This window comes from Schistocerca cancellata, chromosome 9, assembly GCF_023864275.1.
Source record: "Schistocerca cancellata isolate TAMUIC-IGC-003103 chromosome 9, iqSchCanc2.1, whole genome shotgun sequence".
In the NCBI taxonomy this organism is placed as follows: domain Eukaryota; kingdom Metazoa; phylum Arthropoda; class Insecta; order Orthoptera; family Acrididae; genus Schistocerca; species Schistocerca cancellata.
In genome coordinates, this window is record NC_064634.1 from 80,931,919 (window position 1) to 80,955,762 (window position 23,844).

The window sequence follows — 23,844 nt, forward strand, 5'->3', positions numbered from 1 at the left end:
AGTGATGCACTGCAAGCGACGAAAAAATGTTGCAACCTTTGATTTCTCTGTTACTGATTCACACGTGGAATCTGCCCTTCCCCCGTAAGTAAGTACGACTAGCGGTGGTGTTGAGCGATCGTGACGGCTTTGTTGTAGTTGAAGAAAACGGCAGATTTCTTCGATTATCAACATTGTTGTCGTCTCTTCAGCGTATTCTTCCGGTGGAAGCCTGTTCATCTATGTTGTGGGCATGAAAGCTTTCCCAGCGAGACGTTGTCATCTTGGAAAATCGATTTTTGTGCCAATGATCCACGCCGTACTTGCACTATATTTCGAGCGCGTAAATCGCAGTCTTGCGTGTTACGCGAAATATCGTGCAATTTTAAAGCGGATTACCAGCAGAAAACCTGATTTTCCAAGATGACTCTTCACCTTTGCGCAACTACTGCAATCCACATCCATTTGAACCGGTAGACGGAAGTCAAGCCTTGGGCTCCCTACATTACTGAACTGAGAAAGCGCTGGTGCCTCAGGATGTGTCCTATCACAATCAATCACTCCTTTTAGTCAAATTTTACCGATAACTTCTTTTCTCCTCATTTCGAGTTAGTATTTTTTAAAGTTGATGCTTTAAGCTGTTCTGAAAGCGGTGCTGATATTCAAGACAATAAAAGCGGGTTAAAAGCTGTGAGCTATCTTGGGAAGTTATCATTGCATTACTGAGCAACTGTTTCACCAGGTACCCAGTCTAGTTTACCAAATTGCCAACCAGACTAACATTAATTGTAATCTTTTAATAGTCATCTTACGACAACCGTTGACATATATATAAAAAGATAATAAAAATAAAAATAAATAAATCAGTTTATATTTGGACATTTATTGTAACATTGATCATTGTTCCGTTAGAATTTCAGCGTATTAAACTTGACTCATAACTAAACTGGTGCCTTATCTAGGAGTGTGAAAATGTGAGTTTGGAATCTTACGGAACACATCAAATATGGAGCCAAGATTGGGAGACTGCATACAACACTGCATTCATAAAATAACACACGAACAACGTTGAAACATATGCAAGAGGAAATTAACCACAACCAACCGATTCAATTTTCACCCAAAGAAATCCTGTCCACCATGAAATTACCACGCGCTGATACACTAAATTTATACTAATTGTCTATGAAATCTTCTCGAAAAGAATAGTTGAGGGCTACTTTGATGATTACACCACATGTTTCACGTGGTCTACTTGGTTTACACAAAGAGTTAACTCCATAATAATTTTGATAATTAAAATAAATTACATCGAAACGCAATTTACAAAAGAAAAACCTCCAACTGGTTACTATCGTCATACTATTAACCTGATGGGTCAAACAATAATATAAGAAAGTGGTACTGGTCTCACAAAGTACACCCCACGTGGGTTGAACATAAAGAAAAGTTGCTATATTGAAAAATATTGTCAAGACGAGACATTACAATCTCACGCACATTTGCACTTAAGATTGATGACCTTAGTTAGAGTTACGGATCATCAACCCGTGGTTCCACTTTGCTCACAAAGTAGTGACAAAGCAACTATTGGAAGATATTCTGAACTTCACACTCGAATTACACTGCGTTCCAATTTAAGATAACAGAAGATATTTTAGATCTAAACCTGAAACAAAGGTGATTAAATTTTCAGTTAGGCTGAACTTAAGAAATCCATTGTCCTACAGACTTAGCAGAGACTCGCTTAGCCGGAGATATTACCACTTCAGACGCTCGCCATGGACAGACTGACGTGGGCCCCGAGGGTGCTTCACAGATACAAACGGAAGTGACCAGAGAGGCAGCTTCCTATACAGGACTATACCACGAATAGAAACAGAATAGAAACCTCTTTGCTTTTAGAAAGTGTAGCTACCTGTTCCGACGTTGGTCCTACTGTTCTCTAGCAGACAGGCTTGTCTGCTACCATCAAGCATGCAACTAGAAATACATTTGCTCATTCATCCTTTCACACAGAAGGGAAGGGGGATGACAGTATCTTATCATATACACTATATAAAGGAAAGCACATGTAGGTTCCATATGAGACTGTGTGACATGAATTACATATAAACTGTGTTTTAAAGTTTAGTAGCGAACAGGTCGTTCTTGTACATGTGTAAACGTAACACGTTCCACTGCTCGGTCTCCTCCCAGATAGAGTCAGAAACACCACAGTAAATTTAGAAGTGGAATTTATGCCGTAAATGACAACAGATTTAAGAAATTAGCATGAAAGGAATCCAACAGAGACCTTTCAACCTATTCACCAGTTATCCGATGTGAGCATCTTATCTTCCGCGTTATTCTGTAGCGCCACATTTCAAATTGTTATAATTTCTTCTTATCTGAACTGTTTAACGTACAAGCTTCAAATCTCCATCTCCTATCACTTAAATTTGAATTCTGCTATCATTATTTTGCTTCTCATACAGGAAAAGTCATATACTGCTTTCAATGTCCGATTTCCTAGTCTAGTTCCCTCAGCTTGGCCTCATTCGATTTGATTACCTTCCCTTACGTTTGTTTTACTTTTGATGTTATTGATCTTATAAACACTTTTCAAGGCACTGTCCATTCAGTTCAAATGATCTCCAAGGCCCTTTTCGTGTCATCGGCAAACCTTAAAGACTTCCTAAACTTAAATCCCCTTTCTAACTTTTACACACTAGACAACATGGAAGATGCCCATTCCCGACTCACTGTTTTCTGAAATAATTCTTTCCCTTTCATATTTTTCGACCATTATAACTACAGGCTGCTTGTACAGGCTATAGGTAACCTTCGGCTCCTCAGTTTTACGCCTTCTATTCACAGAATTTCATAGCCTGTATTGCAGCCAACAGAGTCCAAAACTTTTTTAAAATCTACAAACACTATGAAAATAAGTGTGCAATTCTTCAAAATATCTTTTGAGACAATTCGTAGGGTTAGTATTACCTCACGTGCTCCTGTATTTCTCTAGTGTTCAAACTGATCTTGTCCGAGTCGACTTCTACCAGTTTTGCCATCCTTCGTTAAAGAAACCGTGTCAGTACTATCCGACCACGAGTTATTAAATGTCATGGTTTTGTACTATTCACACAGCTCAGCAAGTGTCTTCTTTGAATTCGTATTATATTATTCTTCTTTTCCTTCCATATTTTCAGTAATAGGTATAGTGTATTTTCTTACTTCCTAAGATCATTTTTGCAGTGCACCATGCGAATAGGTTTTTAATTTAACCGAAATGGAAATGCCTTATTGTTTCTGACTGTGTTTAAAGATAAAATATTATACATTTGCGTAATTCGACAACTCCTTTTCCGGATATTAGTTGTAACCAAAGACGAGTAATGCATTTGCTAAATTATTCTATCCTAATCATAATTTTTTGACATGGACATAACATGGATAATTAGCTCTAAAGCTTTTGCTAGAATAATTATCGGCTCTAAAATCTTAATGTTGATGGAAAAGTTAATACTTCGGGAAATTATCAATCATAGAAAAACCTTTATTCTGCAGTCTCAAAATAGGTCTGTATTTTACTCTCTCGCGTGTTATACTGACGATGATGGGCCAATTTAGTGGTATATGTTACCGTAGCTGATGCTTACAGCTGCCCGGCATGCACAGAGGAAAGCGAGCAAGACATTAGCTACAGCTGCAACGAAAAAATTAGATAGGAATGATGAGCTGTATCACGTCATTATGAGTCTACTGGAATCACATTAGTTAGGATGAATGCAAAAATTCCCTCTGGTATGGGTGTGTTTGTTATCCTTACCGTAAGTTAGTTTTAGTTCGATTAAGTACCGGGCGATCAAAAAGTCAGTATAAATTTGAAAACTTAATAAACCACGGAATAATGTAGATAGAGAGGTAAAAATTGTTATACATGCTTGTAATGACATGGGGTTTTATTAGGACCAAAAAAAAATTGCTAAACGCATGAAAGGTCTCTTGCGGGCGTCGTTTGGTGATGATCGTGTGCTCAGCCGCCACTTTCGTCATGCTTGGCCTCCCAGGCCCCCAGACCTCTGTCCGTGCGATTATTGGCTTTGGTGTTACCTGAAGTCGCAATTGTATCGTGATCGACCGCCATCCCTAGGGGTGCTGAATGACAACATCCGACGTCAATGCCTCACTATAACTCCGGACATGCTTTACAGTGCTGTTCATAACACTATTCCTCGACTACAGCTATTGTTGAGGAATGATGGTGGACATATTGAGCATTTCCTGTAAAGAACATCATCTTTGCTTTGTCTTAGTTTGTTATGCTAATTATTGCTATTCTGATCAGAAGAAGCGCCATCAGTCGGACATTTTTTGAAAGTTTGCATTTTTTTGGCTCTAAAAAAACCCATGTCATTCCAAGCATGTGTGTCAATTTGTACCTCTCTATCTACATTATTCCATGATTTATTCAGTTTTTCAAATTTTTATTGACTTTTTGGTCACCCAGTATGTGTAAGCCTAGGAACCGATGACCTCAGCAGTTTGGCGCCATAGGAACGTACCACAAATTTCCAAATTATCGCTCAAAATAACCGGTTTCTGAAATAACACATTATGGGTTTTCCTTTGCTATTGATTCCAGCAATAAAAATAGAGATAAAACAAAGACAAAAGAATTCTACTATTGGTTTTAACCGACATTTTCCCCATCCCTCGTTGACAGACCCTGACAGGCTCATCAGTACTGACCGACCACCGTGTCATCCTCCGCCAAGTACGTCATTGGACGCCGTATGAAGGGGCGAGCGATGAGCACACTGCTCTCCAGGCCGATGTGTTTTCGTGACAGAAGCCGCTACTGCTCGGTCAAGTAGCTTGTCCTTTGGGCTCACGACGCTCAGTGCATCCCGCTCCATTACTCCCATCAAGGGAAAATCCCTGACCGTGTTGGGAATCGAACTCTGCTGCTCCGCATGGGAGTCAGCTGCGTTGACCACTCAGCTTATGAGGCAGACACATACACCGATTTATTGTGTTGGCCAGAAAAGTAACTATCGTGTCGTTTGAAAGTAGGTTCATCTTACGCCTACACAAGAATGGTGTTGCTTGCTGCTAACGTAGGAATCTCTAAATTTCCAGTGTAAGCTTCGCTTTTTCATGGTCTGGAAAGCGGCAGCTAATCGTAGTGAGAGCAGCTACAGAGCTGCTTGTTCTTGTACGGATAAGCAGCGACAATGCCACAAAGGCTGATGATATGGAGACAAGTGGAAAGGTTCCCACGTCGCTGAGAGCGAAATTAATTAGAAATTAACATTAAATACGAAACTGGCTTAAAACAGTTCTCCTTGTCACGTTACTACGGTGCCCAGCATTACACGAAAATATCTACCAGTTGCGCCGTACTCGCAGTAAGGCTCTCCAGCAATTCGTGAGGTATTTATTTTATTATAAATCCTGCTACGGACGACAAATGAGTCAGATCTCAATATGGTCATGGTTGAGTGAAATTCGTAACCCGATTAATAAACATTTGTGATCCGTGACTCGATTTATAATAAAATAAACGCGATAATATGTTATTTGCTGTTGACACTCATAGTCCAATTCACCAAACAGCAAACTGTAGTAACATACATAAATGAAGTGATCATATTAACCAGATCATGAATGAAACATGTTTGACGTTAAAGCTGTTAGGTCTTTCTCAAAGAAAGAAGAAAGTCATAATTAGCAGAAACTCCTCTTAAATTTTAACGGACGTCAACTTTTGCATGCTACGCTTTATTCGACTGCGCTCGAAAATAACTATTTGAAATTGCATCTAGATGTGGATTTATTCATAGGAAATTGCGCATGTAACATATTATTTCTCATATGGTAATGAAGCAACAAATTACTAAATTTTTGTCATTCTTTACACGTTATTGGTGTTAACAGTTGTACCACACGTGTCACGTGTCACTTACAAGCATTCATACTGGTGTACTTCTATACGAGATTATATCAAAATACGCTGATTAATAACAAAGTCTCCTCTACCGAAGACGTGAGGATTGCTTGTCTAACGTTATGTGAAAATGTTCAACCTTTATCCACCCCTTGGTTGCGTATAATTTACAGTAAGTAGCTGGTGGGCGTAATGAAAGTGCAGCTAGTCACAGAGATTCGTTGTGGGATTTATTTATCGTGTGGTAGCGAGCTTCGTTGGTATTAGGATGCGTCAATGTCGAGCCAATTTATTCTGGCAAAAATTAGTTCCAGTTTTAGCCATCAGGTGTAAACCTGGCACTGTGAATGCAAGAAGGAGATATAGAAATATTTCCATATGTAATTCAGAGGATTACTCCTATTGCCTTTCTTGGATAGTCATGTGACTTGTGCAACTTTCCAGTCTTTGGCTATGGATCTTTTGTCGAACGAGCAGTTCTGTATGATTGCTAAGTATGGAGCTATTGTATCATCACACTCAGAAACGAACCTAATTGGTATACAAACTCTACTGGAAGCTTTGCCTTTCTTAAGTGTTCATCGCTTCACCGAGGACATCTACTTCTAAGTTAAGTTGTTCTCGATTTGAATACTGGAGTATTTACTTCATCTTATTTTTTTAAGGAGTATCTGAAAACCGTGTTTGGTAACTCTGTTCTAGTGGCAGTGTTAGCAGTAACTTCACCATTGTTATCTCACAGTGAAGGCGTTGATTGCGTCTTGCAACTGATGTACTTCACATACGACCAGAATCTCTTTGGGTTTTCTAAGAAATTTCGAGACAGAGTTTCGTTGTGGAAACTATTAAAAGTACCTCGCATTGGAGTTTCCGCTAAATATTGAGATTCTGTAAAATTTAATCAGTATTGTGGATTTTTTGTTCTTTTAAGTTTGGCATGCTTTTTTCGTTGGTTTTGTAAAAGTGGTCTAACCTGTTTGGTGTACCATGGGGGATCAGCACTATCTCATATCAGGTATACAGGTCGTGATATCGACGGCAGCTGGATGGTCCTGGTGAAACGCTGAGATCTGCTCCCACGGTCGTGTGATTGCAGCTGATGATTTTTCCTCGTAATCGGGCAGGCGGTGGTATTCATTAAGCTGCAAATCATTACAGTGACTTTTTGCAGGCCACAAGCTGGTCGATGTAATTGTTGTTACAGATGTCCGTATGTGCACAGTTTTAATGTTTCTGGCGCACACAATTTAAGTTTTCTTATGCCACACACAGTTTATAAAACTTACCGACCGCGAATTCTGTAGAAAGTCCATTCATATTATGAGTGCCGCGATCGCGAAAAACCGTCCTGGGCGGGAATGTACTCACACACAATAGACAGTTCGCATAAGTTCAGAACGACTGTTACTGATTATAGGCGTCCGGTAGTTCATCGAAACGCGAATAAATACGTAAGTTCACAGTACTTGAGTGTACGAAAACACAATCAAAATACAAGCGCAGTTCAATTCACAGACACAGAGCTACAATACCGTCCATTCTCGGTTGCATTGTCATAGTTACTTCGTCTCACGGCACAGTCTCAGTATTTACTTCGCCCAGTTTCTACACTCACTATTATCATATCACGTCCTGGTGTAAAACAGTCATTAAAAACGTACATCGTTGCCACTAAACTCATTCTTCACCAGCTCGTAAGTCACGACTCCCACAGTAAAACATGTGTCCGCTCTCTACCTACCCAACAGCACACCCCCGCATTGTTGGATCGACTATCGATATTGCTCTCTCTCGATACTCTCGCCCACAGTTTATACAACGTCAAAGTAAATTACATATATCTTTACAGAACTTTTTTCTACCAAACTTATTACAGTAAACGATAAAAAAAATTAAAGCTTTCCACAATCAATAAACTGTAATCATTTATCTACTTACAAAAAACATCTAGAAAACAACTTTTATTTCTATATTACAGGACAAACGAAAAATGCGCTACAGCATGAAAGATATATGAATAGGCAGAAAAAAGGAAAAAAAACAAGATAAATACATATCTATCGCAAATAACGATGTCTTCACATGTGCCCCCCCCCCCTCATTTTATTATGAGATGTTCCCAAAAACCTCTCAAGATAAAATGTGTGCTACCTGCCGCGATTGGATAAGCAGCTGCCAGCAACAAGTCGTATACTCTTAGCTCACTTATTTGTTATATAGTTTGAGTCTTAATTTTTTTGCCTGGTTTTGGGTACTTGCATTGTTTAATTCAAAAATTTCTGGCGTATTATAGTATTTGAGAGTTGTAGCATCGCGATTTTAGTATCTGAATAGTGTAAAATCGCGTAGTCTCCTTCAGCCGGCGAGCAGTGTGTCAGCAGTGCGCATGTAGCAGCATTACTGCATTTACTAGGCAATCTTGTATTTTAATAACCGTTTAAATTTTGTGTCGAATTGTTTGTGCTCTCTGTAGATTAGTTCAGACGTTCTTTGCACAACAGTTTTTAGCATGCATAGGGACTTCGACTGCTGTGTTCGGATGCGGGCTGAGTTGGCATCCCTTCGCTCCCAGCTTCAGGCAGTGTTGGCTTCGGTCACACAGCTTGAGGCTGTTGCCAATGGGCATCACTGTGGGGGTCCGGATGGGGGTTTGTCGGGGACGACCAGCTCGTCCCACGCATCCCCCGATCGGACTATGGCTGTGGCTGCCTGGGCACTGCCCATATTGAGGCTGACCCCTCACACGTGGTAGAGTGGGAGGTCGTCTCGAGGTGTGGCAGGGCGATAGACATTCCTGAGGTCTGGACGGAAGGCCTCTCCAGTTTGTCTGACGAACCGGTTTCAGCCTCTGTCTCCAGTTAATACTGATCTTCAGCCAGATAAGGCTGCTTGTCCTATTCCAGAGTTTGCCCCTCAGTCTGCAAGATCCGGGCGGTCGCAGAGGGTGGGCTTACTGATAGTTGGGAGCTCCAATGTCAGGCACATAATGGGGCCCCTTAGGTATATAGCAGCAAGAGAGGGGAAGAAAACCAATGTGCACTCCGTGTGCATACCGGGGGGAGTCATTCCAGATGTGGAAAGGGTCCTTCCGGATGCCAGGAAGGGTACAGGGTGCACCCATCTGCAGGTGGTCGCTCATGTCGTCACCAATGATGTGTGTCGCTATGGATCGGAGGAAATCCTCTCTGGCTACCGGTGGCTATCTGATTTGGTGAAGACTGACAGTCTCGCTAGTGGGATGAAAGCAGAGCTCACCATCTGAAGCATCATTGACAGGACTGACTGCGGACCTTTGGTACAGAGCCGAGTGGAGGGTCTGAATCATAGGCTGACACGGTTCTGCGACCGAGTGGGCTGCAGATTCCTCGACTTGCGCCATAGGGTGGTGGGGTTTCGGGTTCCGCTGGATAGGTCAGGAGTCCACTACACGCAACAAGCGGCTACACGGGTAACAGGGGTTGTGTGGCGTGGGCTGGGCGGTTTCTTAGGTTAGATGGCCTCGGGTAAGTACAGAAAGAGCAACAGCCTCATAGGGTGCGGGGCAAAGTCAGGACATGCAGGGATCAAGCAGCAATCGGTATTGTAATTGTGAACTGTCGAAGCTGCATTGGTAAAGTACCGGAACTTCAAGTGCTGATAGAAAGCACCGAAGCTGAAATCGTTATAGGTACGGAAAGCTGGCTGAAGCCAGAGCTAAATTCTGCCGAAATTTTTCCAAAGGCACAGATGGTCTTTAGAAAGGATAGATTGCATGCAACCGGTGGTGGCGTGTTTGTCGCTGTGAGTAGTAGTTTATCCTGTAATGAAGTAGAAGGGCATAGTTCCTGTGAATTATTATGGGTGGAGGTTACACTCAACAACCGAGCTACGTTAATAATTGGCTCCTTTTACCGACCTCCCGACTCAGCAGCATTAGTGGCAGAACAACTAAGAGAAAATCTGGAATACATTTCACATAAATTTTCTTAGCATGTTATAGTCTTAGGTGGAGATTTCAATTTACCAGATATAGACTGGGACACTCAGATGTTTAGGACGGGTGGTAGGGACAGAGCATTGGGTGACATTATACTGAGTGCACTATCCGAAAATCACCTCGGGCAATTAAAAGGAGAACCGACTCGTGGAGATAACACCTTGGACCTACTGATAACAAACAGACCCAAAATTTTCGACTCTGTAAGCGCAGAACAGGGAATCAGTGATCATAAGGCCATTGCAGCTTCCCTGAATATGGAAGTAAATAGGAATATAAAAAATGGAAGGTTTATCTGTTTAGGAAGAGTAATAGGAGGCAGATTTCAGACTACCTAACAGATCAAAACGAAAATTTCTGTTCCGACACTGACAATTGAGTGTTTATGGAAAAAGTTCAAGGCAATCGTAAAATGCAACTGGAATCACTCAACAACGGGATACCAATTCGATTCTACTCAGAGTACGCGAAAGAACTTGCCCTCCTCCTAACAGCCGTGTACCGCAAGTCTCTAGAGGCACGGAAGGTTCCAAATGATTGGAAAAGAGCACAGGTAGTCCTAGTCTTCAAGAAGGGTGGTCGAGCAGATGTGCAAAACTATAGACCTATATATCTGACGTCGATCTGTTGTAGAATTTCAGAACATGTTTTTTGCTCGCGTACCATGTCGTTTTTGGAAACCCAGAATCTACTGTGTAGGAATCAACATGGATTCCGGAAACAGCGATCGTGTGAGACCCAACTCGCTTTATTTGTTCATGAGACCCAGAAAATATTAGATACAGGCTCCCAGGTAGATGTCATTTTCCTTGACATCCGGAAGGCATTCGATACAGTTCCGCACTGTCGCCTGATAAACAAAGTAAGAGCCTACGGAATGTCAGACTAGCTGGATTGAAGAGTGTTTAGCAAAGAGAACACAGCATGCTGTTCTCAATGGAGAGACGTCTACAGATGTTAAAGTAACCTCTGCCGTGCCACAGGGGAATGTTATGGGACCATTGATTTTCACAATATATATATAAATGACCCAGTAGATAGTGTCGGAAGTTCCATGGGGCTTTTCGCAGATGATGCTGTAGTATACAGAGAAGTTGCAGCATTAGAAAATTGCAGCGAAATGCAGGAAGATCTGCAGCGGATAGGCACTTGATGCAGGGTGTGGCAACTGACCCTTAACATAGACAAATGTAATGTATTGCGAATACATAGAAAGAAGGATCTTTTATTGTATGATTATATGATAGCGGAAAAAGCACTGATAGCAGTTACTTCTATAAAATATCTGGGAGTATGCGTGCGGAACGATTTGAAGTGGAATGATCGTATAAAATTAATTGTTGGTAAGGCGGGTACCAGGTTGAGATTCATTGGGAGAGTCCTTAGAAAATGTAGTCCATCAACAAAGAAGGTGGCTTGCAAAACACTCGTTCGGACTATACTTGAGTATTGCTCATCAGTGTGGGATCCGTACCATGTCGGGTTGACAGAGGAGATAGAGACGATCCAAAGAGGAGCGGCACGTTTCGTCACAGCGTTATTTGGTGAGCGTAATAGCGTCACGGAGATGTTTAGGAAACTCAAGTGGCAGACTCTGCAAGAGAGGCGCTTTGTATCGCGGTGTAGGTTGCTGTCCAGGTTTCGAGAGGGTGCGTTTCTGGATGAGATGTCGAATATATTGCTTCCCCCTACTTATACCTCCCGAGGAGATCACGAATGTAAAATTAGAGAGATTCGAGCGTGCACGGAGTCTTTCCTACGCGACTGGAACAGGAAAAGGAGGTAATGACAGTGGCACGTAAAGTGCCCTCCACCACACACCGTTGGGTGACTTGCGGCGTATAAATGTAGATGTAGACCCATATGAGACAACTGACCTCATAAAACTAGATAATATTCTGGAATATGTGGACCTGAATTATCCATAGCTTCTATTTGCAAATGTTACCTCAGTAATTTCTTATATTATTTAATAACATGTAATCTACCTGACAATCAAGAAAACAGTATTGAACAAAATTCCTACAGAATAATGATTTCAATGAAGCAAACCAATGACATAAATGATTATTTTATATCCTGAATCCAGCACTAAGAAATGTATCAGCAGTAACAATTTAAAAAAATACCCATGTAAACAAATAATTACAACAAACTTATACATTATAACTGAAGACTAATCTCGTTAGTTCATTCTTCGCTGTATACATCACTTTTTATCACACACTTTTGAGTCTTTGTAGCAAGTCATGTTTCCACACAAAATTTATGGCTCTAAATTATCGAGTCTGTCATAATGTTATGTATTTCAATGTACTCAAATAATTGTTTCTACAACTCAAATTCGATTTCCTATAGCGACTAATATAATCCTATACTCCTTAAACATCTCCTTCAGTTCATTAAATTCTGGTTCAGATTTTAAAAAGAAAGGGGGGGGGGGAAGTGGTTCATCACCCAAACCTCATGTCCTACACTCATTAAGTATCTTAGTTTCAAAATTATTGTTCTCTGTTTCCAAAAGCAAATCACTTACTATTCCTAAAAGCATTCCCTCTAGTCATGGTTAGTGGGCAAATATATTTAGCTATGGACAAATTCCATAAAACTGTGTTTCGTTTTGGTTCACTGGTGTTAACCTATTGAAGTTTATCTTTGCTGTGCATATCTTCCAAGTTCCCAGCTTTCCATCGTTCTCTCGTGATACAAAACAGTAAATCAACCATCACTCACCTTGTTTGCTGATACCACAAAGCATATTTACTCCATATCGCTGAACTTTACTCATTCCTCTTGACTACATTATGGCAAGGTCCCTAACAACTTCAACCTATATCCCTCCTCACTTATCCTCTCATCTTACTTCATCTCTGTTGATCTTAAATTTTACATCTACTACTTCTCATCATATTCCTCTAATTCCAGGCTGCCTGTTTATTATTCTCAATTATTCCTTCCTCATTTCACAATTTACCTAATAATTTTCCTTACCACGGTTCATCAAAATTCCGGTTTCTTTCAGCAATCACATATTACTTTTTCACCACCCACATCAGCAAAACCGTAATGCATCTTTATTATTTTCCACTCCAAATTTATTATGCATCACAGACTTCTGCTATTAATTATTGATTTAATTACACAGCAACAAATACCTCACATTCCTTGTTATTCCTGAATAACCAATATGGCTTCAAACCAAAATTGTTCCTACACCACCCTACTACCATTCCATAAAAAAATGTTCACAAACAATTTATCTCTACTCCTTGATTTCCAAAACACTCCTCCATCTATAATTCATCAATATCCTAAAAAATGTCACTTTTAGGTAAAATAGTCATATCCAGTTATTCTTTACTGACTCCTTTTCTAGATAGATTGATAGTTAAAGAGTTGTTTTGATAGATACAAAGATTAGTAAAAGAGTAGGCAGCAGTGCAGAAACCTAAAAGGGAAATGGCAGTACTATAGCTCGGGGCCCTGTGCACGCTATGGCACATATTCACTTAGTGTAGTGATTCCCCTGAGAACTTACACCCTGGGTTTATATGGTTTCAAATCTACTATATTCTTCAGACCAAAGTTCTTTCTTGACTTTCAATACACCAGATAATAAGCATTCAGATGCGGTATACCCACTATCTCAAACGGACCTTTATACACATAAAAAAACTTTGATATCTCATTGTTAATCTCCTTAGATTTTTCATAAGTCTTCACCAATACCAAGTCTCCCACCTTAATTTCAGCTTTCATTAATTTTTCATCATGCCGACGCCTCCTCTCCTCTAACCTCTTTTCCACTAATTCTTGCAGTCTTTTCTTCTTCTCATCCCAACTTAACTCATCCCTTGATAGAAACAACAATTATCTACAAAACTCAAAGATCTTTCTCCCTTCATAATCTCATACGGGGTCAACCCAGTTACATCATGAGGCACTGTATTCATTACATCCTCAATATTTTCCATAACATCTCCCCAGGAACTGTGTTTATTACTACAATATGTGCGGCATAACCTTCCTATTTCCCTCATACAGCACACCGCCGGGTTCCCGACTGGGTGGTAAGTTGACGTATATATTACCGCTATTCCCTGCTCAGTAAGACCCTCTTTCCAGTGCTTACTAGTAAACTGGGATCCATTGTCAGAAAGTATTGCTTTTTGCTTACCAAATTTTACAAAATAGTCCTTTTCAAGTTTAGTCAGAATCGCCCTACCAGTGGCTTTACACAAAGGGTACAACCTTATAAATCTAGAAAATACTTCCAATACCACAAAAATGTAGGCAAAAACTCCTTTTGTCTTTGGCAAAGGGCCATGGAAATCGACAGCTAATAACAAATCATCCTGTTATGTACTCTTTTTACCATGTTGTCAAAGGCCACACATTCTCTTAATTTCTGTATACATTTCCTTGCACCCATATGCCCAAAACTCAAATGATTATAGTATTTCAGCAGTTTATCATTGCCATTTGGCATATCTCACTCTCTCTTAATAATTTCCCAGATCTCATTATGGTTTTGGTACCTCCTCATGTATTTACATATATTTTCTATTTTCTTTTCCCCCTTGAACTCCCTTAGTATAGAATAATTTCACATGCTCTTCATCTATATCTTGTCGTATTTCCCCATATTCCCCTAAAGTTAATCTGGATAATGCATCTACAACTTTATTTTGAGTACCCTTAACATTCAAACTGTTGCATGAACACTACCCATCTTGTCAACCTAGTATGCATCAACCTAAATTTCTTGAAAAATATCAAAGCCCTATGATCAGTATATATGATGGTTATATTTCCCCACAGATAATCCGTAAATTTTCTAAATCCCCTGATTATTGCCAAAGCTTCTTTTTCTGTCACACTATAATTCTTCTCATACTTAGTTAATGACCTGCTCGCAAATCCAATAGTTCTATAATCTTCCTTCCCACCTTCTACAAAATCCTGAAATAATTCTACACCAATACCATATCCACTAGAATCAGTCCCCAAACAAAAAGGTCAAATAAGGCCAGGATGATGCAAAATTCTATCCTCTTTTAAAGCTCCCTTAAGCTGTGTAAAAGCTTCCTGACACTCACTGGCCCAAACAAATGCCACTTTAGGACTCAATAACTTATTTAAACTTGGATTGTTACATACTTGACCAGATACAAAATTTCTATAAAAGTTACATAAACAGAGACAGAACTCCAATTGTTTTTGATTCTGTGGGGATGGACATTCTTTAACAGCTTTGATCTTCTCAGGGTCAACTTTGATACCTGTAGTGGACAAGATTCTACCTAAAAACTTTATTTCCTTTCTCACAAACTCACATTTCTTAAGTCAAAGGGTCATGCCCCCTTTTCTCAAAGGCTGAAACACATCATCCAATAAACAGCAATGTTCCTCCCATGACTTAGTGGCAATCAGCAAATCACCTACGTACACAGTTATTCTAGAACTGAATTCTGGTCCCAAGACTTGGTCTAATGCTTGAATGAACACAGACACACTACTATTCAAACCAAGGGGTACTACAGTATATTGCTAACATTTCCCATTTACCATAAAGGCCGTATACTTCCTATACTCCTCCCCAAGTAGAACTTGCCAGTATCCGGTCGTGAGATCGAGGCTAGTCATATAGTTCATATTATAATACTTCTGTAAAATCCCATCCATATTTTCGGGGCGATCGGTCTCTCTACTCACTATGTTGTTCAAAGCTCTAGCATCAATAACCACTCTTACACTACCATCTTTCTTGTCCACCACTATTAAGGGACTATTTTATTCACTCTTGCTTCCTTCTGTAACTCCACAGTCTACCATTCTCTTAGTCTCTTTATGTACAGCTTTCCTCAACGCAAATGGTATAGAAAACGGCTTTCTTGAAAAGGGTTCATGCGGTCTCACATCTAATTTACAATCAAAGTTCTTAACTTTACCAGGTCTGTTTGAAAATACCTCCCTATTTATCTATAATACTTCTCTTAACTCTTCTTTCTGTTGTTTACTTAACCCCTCTATGTTGTCCATCTGGTTCTTCATTTCTTCTATTATCCCTCTCTCCTCTCTGCTACCCCTATAACCCAAGTTCAGCTCTAAATCTCCCATATTGACTCCTACTGTAATCACCTTCATTTTCAGCTGACCAACTAAACCATTGCTACCCACTATCATTCCATCAAACTTCACACTTGTTTCTAATCCTTCATTATAAAAAGTGACAAAACCGTCGCCACAATTTCCTCTTGCTTTACACTCTATCAACCAGTCTACGCCCAGGATAATTTCCATACTGAGCCCAGGAACAACAAAAAAATTATGTACTACGCTTATGCCCCCAAGTTCAAATTCTAAGATGATCTGTCGCTTGACTGCTATGCTCAAGTTGCCCGTAGCACCCATTATTTTTAACCCCAACACGGGTACGTCCATCACCTCATTACCTTCCTTTATACAGTTATAGAACTCCTCTGATACAGCACTTATTTGTCTCCCTGTATCCAAAAGAGCCTTTTGTTCCCTACCATAGGTTTTCATTTTCACAAAAGGTTGTCCAGCTTTAATATCCCCCACATCTTCATCGTCATGTAACAAATCTCTTTTCATATTATCATATTCCCATTTTCAACAACCTATCTCTGAGCTTTCCTCTTCTCTTGACTCCCTTCTGATTGCACATAAACTCTCTTCCTCCTCACTACAAGTTGCCACAGCCTTATCCTTGCCAATAATAAACACATTAATTTTTTCCTCCTCATCAGCATCTACACCATGGTTCAAGGAATCGGTAGAAATCTCTCCCTCAATAACTTCAGAAACTGGCCCATTCTCTTCCACATTACGCCTATGCAAATTACTCTGCAAAAGAAACGTATCCTCTGGTACCTCTTCTTCTCCCCCTTCACTGTCACTACCACCACTACTTGTCTCTTCCTCCTCACTTTCACTACTTTCCATTTGTATCACTTCATTCTCCTTCTCCATGTCTATTTGCTCCTTTTCATATTCTGCAACACCATCATACATATGACGAAATACCTCCATACATGAACCTCCCAATTCTATATTATTCCAACACTTAATTTTGGACCCAATCTCTTCAAATACCAAGTTTTGACTTCCACACCCCCTATCACCATGATTAGTATTACTATTACTGCACAGCACAAAACATCTGACATCATTGTGGCAACTGGCAACATTAGTAGGCCCTGATGCTTGACCTGCCCCAACATGTGCCCTTACTGTTGTGGGGTACCATTTCCGGTATTAAAGCTTCCTCTCCTATCATAACCTCTGCCATTACCCCTAAAATTCCCTCGACCTCTTTCTCACCTACCTCTCATATTTACCTGATTCACTCTACTGGTCTGTTCCCTGTTCTCTTGGTACCTCCAAGAATCTCTATTTTCATTAAAAGAACAATTTGTCTGCCATCTATCCACATCTCTCACGCTATTCAGAAAATCTTTCAGATTATTATTATTCCCTATTAATCCACATCTCCTATTAGGAGGTAATTTCCACATCAATACTTCCATTGTATCTCGATCACTCCAAGTACTGTCCAAATGCTTCACCCTATTGATCCATCTTTCACAATATTCTCTCATGCTCTCCTTATTTCGGTTATCATACCATGGCGCCTTCTTAAAAGCCTCAAAACTCTCACCATTTAAACATGCACTTGCCCTCGTTAATTTATCTTTCTCAATCCACTCTACAGTAAACTGACTTCGTAAACTATTCACAGAAGCCACTGGATGGACATTGCCTTTAGGATCAAATACTACATTATTAAAATTGCTACCATCTCTCATATGTACTACCACAGATGGAGCTGTACAATTCCAATCTTCTACTTTTCTTTCCAAAGTTCCTAGTCTTTTCGCAATCGCAGAAGTGGCCTCCCTGATTCCTCCCACTTCTACTTGAGCTTTCTTACTATGTTCCTGTAAAATTCTATCACAATATTAATTCACCTCTGTCTGTGTTTTATCACACCCTTCAGCCTGTGCTACAATATTCTTATCCAAGCAATCTACCCTTCCATTTACCTCCTCCCTAAAACTCTTTTGCTTTTCCATCAGCTCGAATTCAGTTTCTTTAAATGTCTCTTTAACATCATCATTAAATTTGTCAAAATCTTTGCCTATATCCAACTTTATATTTGAAATCCTCTTTTCTATCCCATCATCTAGTTCCCTTTTAAAATCCTCACACCTTCGTTCAAATTTCCTATCTAAATTCTTTAGTTTTTCTCCCATATGTTGTGATTTGCTAACAGCATCCACCTTTATGTCAACAGCTTCCAGTTTCTTATGTCCCTTTCCATTTTCTTATTTATACCTTCTATATCTTCTCTTAAACCTTCATGGCTCTCTTTCATTCCTCTCATTTCCCCTAACAGTACAGCAAACATACGTTTTTCCCGCTAAATATTGAGATTCTGTAAAATTTAATCAATTTTGTGGATTTTGTGTTCTTTTAAGTTTTCATGCTTTTTCGCGTTGGTTGTGTAAAAGCATTCTAACCTGTTTGGTGTACCATGGGGGATCAGCACCCTCTCATATCAGGTATATATTGCTCAACTGCCGTCGGTACTATTTCTTTTAACTTAAATAACATATGGTCTACGCTTACATAGACAGATTGGAAGGACTTGAGACTGTCTCTTAGGAAGGTGTCAAGGGAATGTTTATCCTCTTTCTTCAATCGATGTATTTTGTGTTTATTTTTGGTGGGATTGGATGTTACGGTATTCAGTCTAGCTACGTATCTGTCATGATGCTCCTTATTTGGTCAGAACTATTTTTTGCTAAGAAACGAACTATGTTATTGCAACCATTTACATCTCGAGTGGGGTCCTGAAGTAACTGTTCGAAATAATTTTCTGAGAAGGCTCTTAGTATGATTTCGGACAACATTTTGTGCCTATCACCGACTGTAAGTGTGTATTTCCGCCAACATACCGAGGGTAGGTTAAATTCGCCAACACCTATAATTTCATGAATGGGGTACCTGTTTGAAATGACGCTTTCTTTGACCTGTTAAGCAACTGCATCATCCGGGTCGAGGGGTCGTTAAAAGAAACCAGTTACTAATATATTCCGATTGTCAACTATAGCTTCTACCCACATCAATTCACAGGGACAATCTAATTAAATTTCACTACAAGGTAAACTACTTCTGACAAGAATAAACAATCCACCACCAAATCTATTTAAACTGTCCTTTCTGAATACGATTAGGTCCTTTGTAAAAATTTCGGCTGAACCTATTTCAGGCCTTAGCTATCTTTCCGTTCAGCATCTGACGGTGTATTTATCATATTTCGCTGTTCATCACTATATTCTTTGGAAACTAAGAACTAGAACTTACGTACATTTTGGGTGTACAAAAATGAAATAGCAAAATTTCCCGACTTCCTAATGCACGAGGAATGTGAGATTACGAAATCTTCGTCCTTTGATAGCGAGCTTTCCTTGAAGAAGTGAACTCACTAACTGAACGCCGTACTTTATTGCAGAGGAGAAGTGCACGCCTGGGACGACCTTCAAGCAGGACTGCAACACGTGTACCTGCGGCCCTGATGGCAAGGCGGCCGCCTGCACCCTCATCGCCTGCCTTCCAAGGACGCGCAGAGGTGAGCAGAGTCTCTCCTCTGTAACACTGAGACCATTTCGGCACATGGATGCTTAGTCAACAACGGTGATGAAAAAAAAACCTTATCTTCTGTTTACTCTGATACAAATTGCACCTACACCTAGATTAGAATAACAACTCAGTAATCGACTGTAAAACATGGATTGGGACGATGTCGCTTCCGCGATACCTGCAATCACGAAATGGCTGCGGCAGCAACAGTTGTTCCGTTCATTACCGCATACATTCGCAGATTTCCGTTTAAATTGCGTTACGCTGTTCACCGACCTCGGGGGAGATCAGTTTGCATTCTGTAGAAATGCTGGAAAACGCGATGCAGTACTGACACTACGACTTATTTTAGAAGATAAGTTAAGGAAAGGCAAACTCACTCTTCTAGCATTTGTAACCTTTAGAGAAAGCTTTTGACAATGTTGGCTGGAATATTCTCTTTCGAATTCTAAAGGTGGCAGGGGTAAAATACAGGGAGCGAAAGGCTATTTACAATTTGTACAGCAATCAGGTGGCAATTATGAGAGTCGAGGGGCATGAAAGGAAAGCAGTGGTTGGGAATGGAGTGAGACAGGGTTGCAGCCTATCTCCGATGTTATTCAACCTGCATATTGAGCAAGGATCAAAGCAAACCATAGAAAAATTTGGAGTAGGAATTGAAATCCATGGAGAAGAAATAAAAACTTTGATGTTTGACGACGACATTGCAGTTGTGTGAGAGACAGCAAAGGACCTGGAAGACTAGCTGAATGGAATTGACGGTGTCTTGAAAGTGTGACGACTGCGATTCTACCCTGTCACTAAGTATCGCCAAATTACCCGAAAAGTACCGTGTTAACTAATGCAGTCAAAATCAAGTTGTATCTAAATAGATGTTTCTCCAAATTTTACTTCCCAACACAATATCTGACCGTGCATTTATCCCACTTTACCATAGAATAACCATATTAAATAAGATTTAATGACATTGACAAAAAATAATTTGATTTTAACATCAATAAACAAAAGAATACCAAAGTTGAGTGACGAACCCACAATTTCACACGACTCTCATTCAAAGTAATCACAACCCGTCTGGTTTAACAGCTACCCACCTTTGAATTACGCACTATTTAATGTTAGTACCAATAGCAAGCGAGCTTCACTGTCATTGGTCGACGTTTAAGAAATTACTGGCGAGCGCCCTTGTCCAAGTAGCAAAACATTACAATACTTCTGGTAAATGTTATTTTATACAACATCAAAGTAAATTACATATATCTTTACACAACTATTTTCTACCAAACATACTACAGTCAACGATAAACAAAAAAATTAAAGCTTTCCCCAATCAGTAAACTCTAATCATTCATCTACTTACAGAAAAGAAATAATTTCCAGTTAAATATTACATCTAGAAAACAACTTTTATCTCTATGTTACAGGACAAACGAAAAATGCGCTACAACATCAAAGATATATGAACAGACGGAAAAAAGGAAAAAAAAAAAAAGATAAATATGTATCTATCGCAGATAACGATGTCTTCACAAAGGGAGGGTATAAGATGAACATTAACAAAAGCAAAACGAGGATAATGGAATGTAGTCGAATTAACTCGGGTGATGCTGAGGGTATTAGATTAGGAAATGATACGCTTAAAGTAGTAAATGAGATTTGCTATCTTGGGACCAAAATAACTGATGATGGTCGAAGTAGAGAGGATATAAAATGTAGACTGGCAATGGCAAGGAAAGCGTTTCTGAAGAAGAGAAATTTGTTAACATCAGGTATAGATTTAAGCGGCAGGAAACCTTTCCTGAAAGTATTTGTATGGAGTGTAGCCATTTACGGAAGTTAAACATAGACGGTAACTAGTTTAGACAAGAACAGAATAGAAACTTTCGAAATGTGGTGCTACAGAAGGATGCTGGTGATTAGATGGGTAGATCACGTAACTAATGAGGAGGTACTGAATAGAACTGGGGAAAAAGGAATTTGTGGCACAACTTGACTAGAAGATTGGTTGGTACGCACGTTCTGAGGCATCAAGGGATCACCAATTTAGTATTGGAAGCGTGGAGAGTAAAAATCGTAGAGGGTACGAGGAGGCGAATACACTAAGCAGATTCAGAAGGATGTATGTTGCAGTAGTTATTCGGAGACGAAGAGGCTTGCACTGGACATAGTAGCATGGAGACCTGCATAAAACCAGTCTCTGGACTGAAGACCACAATAACAACAGCAACACGCTGTTCGTTTTTTCAGGACTTCAATGATCATATCAATTTGTTGCTCATTTGTGCTACTAGTATAAGCCTATTGTTGAGTAAAATAAAAGAACAGAACATCAGTACATACGAGGAGGCGGTGGGCGGGGAGAGAAGAAAAAGGTTCAAAAGGCTCTGAGCACTGTGGGACTTAACTTCTGAGGTCATCAGTCTCCTAGAACTTAGAACTAATTAAACCTAACTAACCTAAGGACATCACACACATCGATGCCCGAGGCAGGATTCGAACCTGCGACCGTAGCAGTCGCGCGGTTCCAGACTATAGCACCCAGAGCCTCTGGGCCACCCCGGCCGGGGGGGGGGGGGGGGGAAGAAGATTAGGTGAATAGGATGGATATTTAAAGATTTAAAAGCGAACATTAATGTATTTTGCTGCATGATGGCCGCCATTTCAGGTGTAGTCTTGCACAAACAAGATTCCTTTTCGCAGATTTCCTTGATGTTTGTAAATGAAGTGTTTCGTCAGTTTGTCGAGAAGTTCAGCATAGTACTTTGCCGTCGTGGTTTTACCATGTTGTAAGTAGTCAGTACGTAGGATTCTATGTTTATCGCAAAGGATGAATACGAGCAGCTAGGCTGCTGATAATCAATAAAATTATTCTGGGTATGTGACCTCATTGTCAATGTGTAAAATTCTCCGACGTTTCGACCACCGCTACTGTTTTTCTTTCTTCCTCAGAGTTCCGCAGGTTCCTTAGGGTAGCAAACACGAAAGCCATTTGCAGCTGTGACTGAAACGTCGGAGGATTTTACACACTGACAATGTGGTCACATGCCCAGAAGTATTTTATTCACTTTTACAACGGCCTCGGAAGCCTATGGCTACATTGTTTACTGATCTTAGAGTTTCACACTTTTTTGGCGTGGAAACAACTCTGTCTCCATGCTTTGGACTATTCTTCGGTCTCTGAATAGTAAGTCTATAGCCATGTTCCATCCATGGTGACGAGACGATCCAAAAATCCAACAGGATCCCTCGGAACTGGACCAAAATTGACTGCAAAGCAATTATTTGTTGACGTTTTTGGTCTTCATAAAGACATTTGAGAACACATATGGCTGAGAACTTTCTCATGTCCAAAATTTCATGAATAATGTGACCAACACGTTCTCAGGATATGTAAAGGGTTTCTGCTTTCTTTCTAGCATTTATCCTCCGATAATCCAGCATCATGGAATGAACAGCATCTTCGGTTTCCGGAGCTGTGACTAGAGTTGGCCTTCCAGGACTCTTTTCACCTTCGGTGCTTAAATACCCTGTTTTAAATGCAGCAACGAAATTCTTGATAATGAACCAGAAAATGGTAGTTATCACCCAATTAATCAACCATATCAACATAATTTTTGTTTGGCCGTGCTTCCGTTTCAAAATAGATAATGGCACCATGATTCTCACTGCAAAATCTTGTGCTATATTCATTTCAAATCTGCACAGAAAAATAAAAACAAATGTTACTGCTACACACCTAACAAGAAATACAATGTAAGCAATAAAGTTTAATGCCGAAACATCAGAATTAGCCTACGTCCATTTTAAGTACGGAAAGCCAAGGAGTTATCAGCGCGCCGTCTGAGAAATATATACGAAACAATTCAACAGTGACTCGAACAGCCGTGTTTACAACAGGAAAGGATGCCACACTGCAAATGCATGTGTCCAAATACATAAAATGGAAACAGAGGTCGAGAAGGCAGTGAGACAGGACTGTAGCCTACCCCAGTATTGCTCCATCTGTGAGCAAGCCGTGAGGTAAACGAAGGAAATTTTGGAAAGGGAATCAAAGTTCACAAAGAAGAAAGTTTTGCGGCTTCCCCATGACGTAATTATTTCAGATGTGGTAATTGACTTGAGAGAGCAGCTGAACGAAATGGATAGTGCTTTGTAAAGAGATTATAAAATGGCCATCAAACAAAGAAGAAAACACGGGTAATGGGATGCATTCGAATTTCATCAGGCGATTCTGAGGGAATTATATTAGGAAATGAGAGTTTCGCTATTTGGCCACAAAAATAACCGA

The 23,844-nt window shown here is 40.0% G+C and overlaps 1 protein-coding gene across 1 annotated transcript in view; it reads left to right on the forward strand.

The window, feature by feature from the left end:
- The window catches only part of LOC126101193 (U-reduvitoxin-Pr21-like), a 173,696-nt gene that overhangs the window by 24,076 nt on the left and 125,776 nt on the right, over positions 1–23,844 (forward strand). The window contains exon 3 of the mRNA XM_049911889.1: positions 19,429–19,545. Coding sequence (XP_049767846.1) covers positions 19,429–19,545 — 117 coding nt within the window. The remainder of the gene's footprint in view (positions 1–19,428; positions 19,546–23,844) is intronic.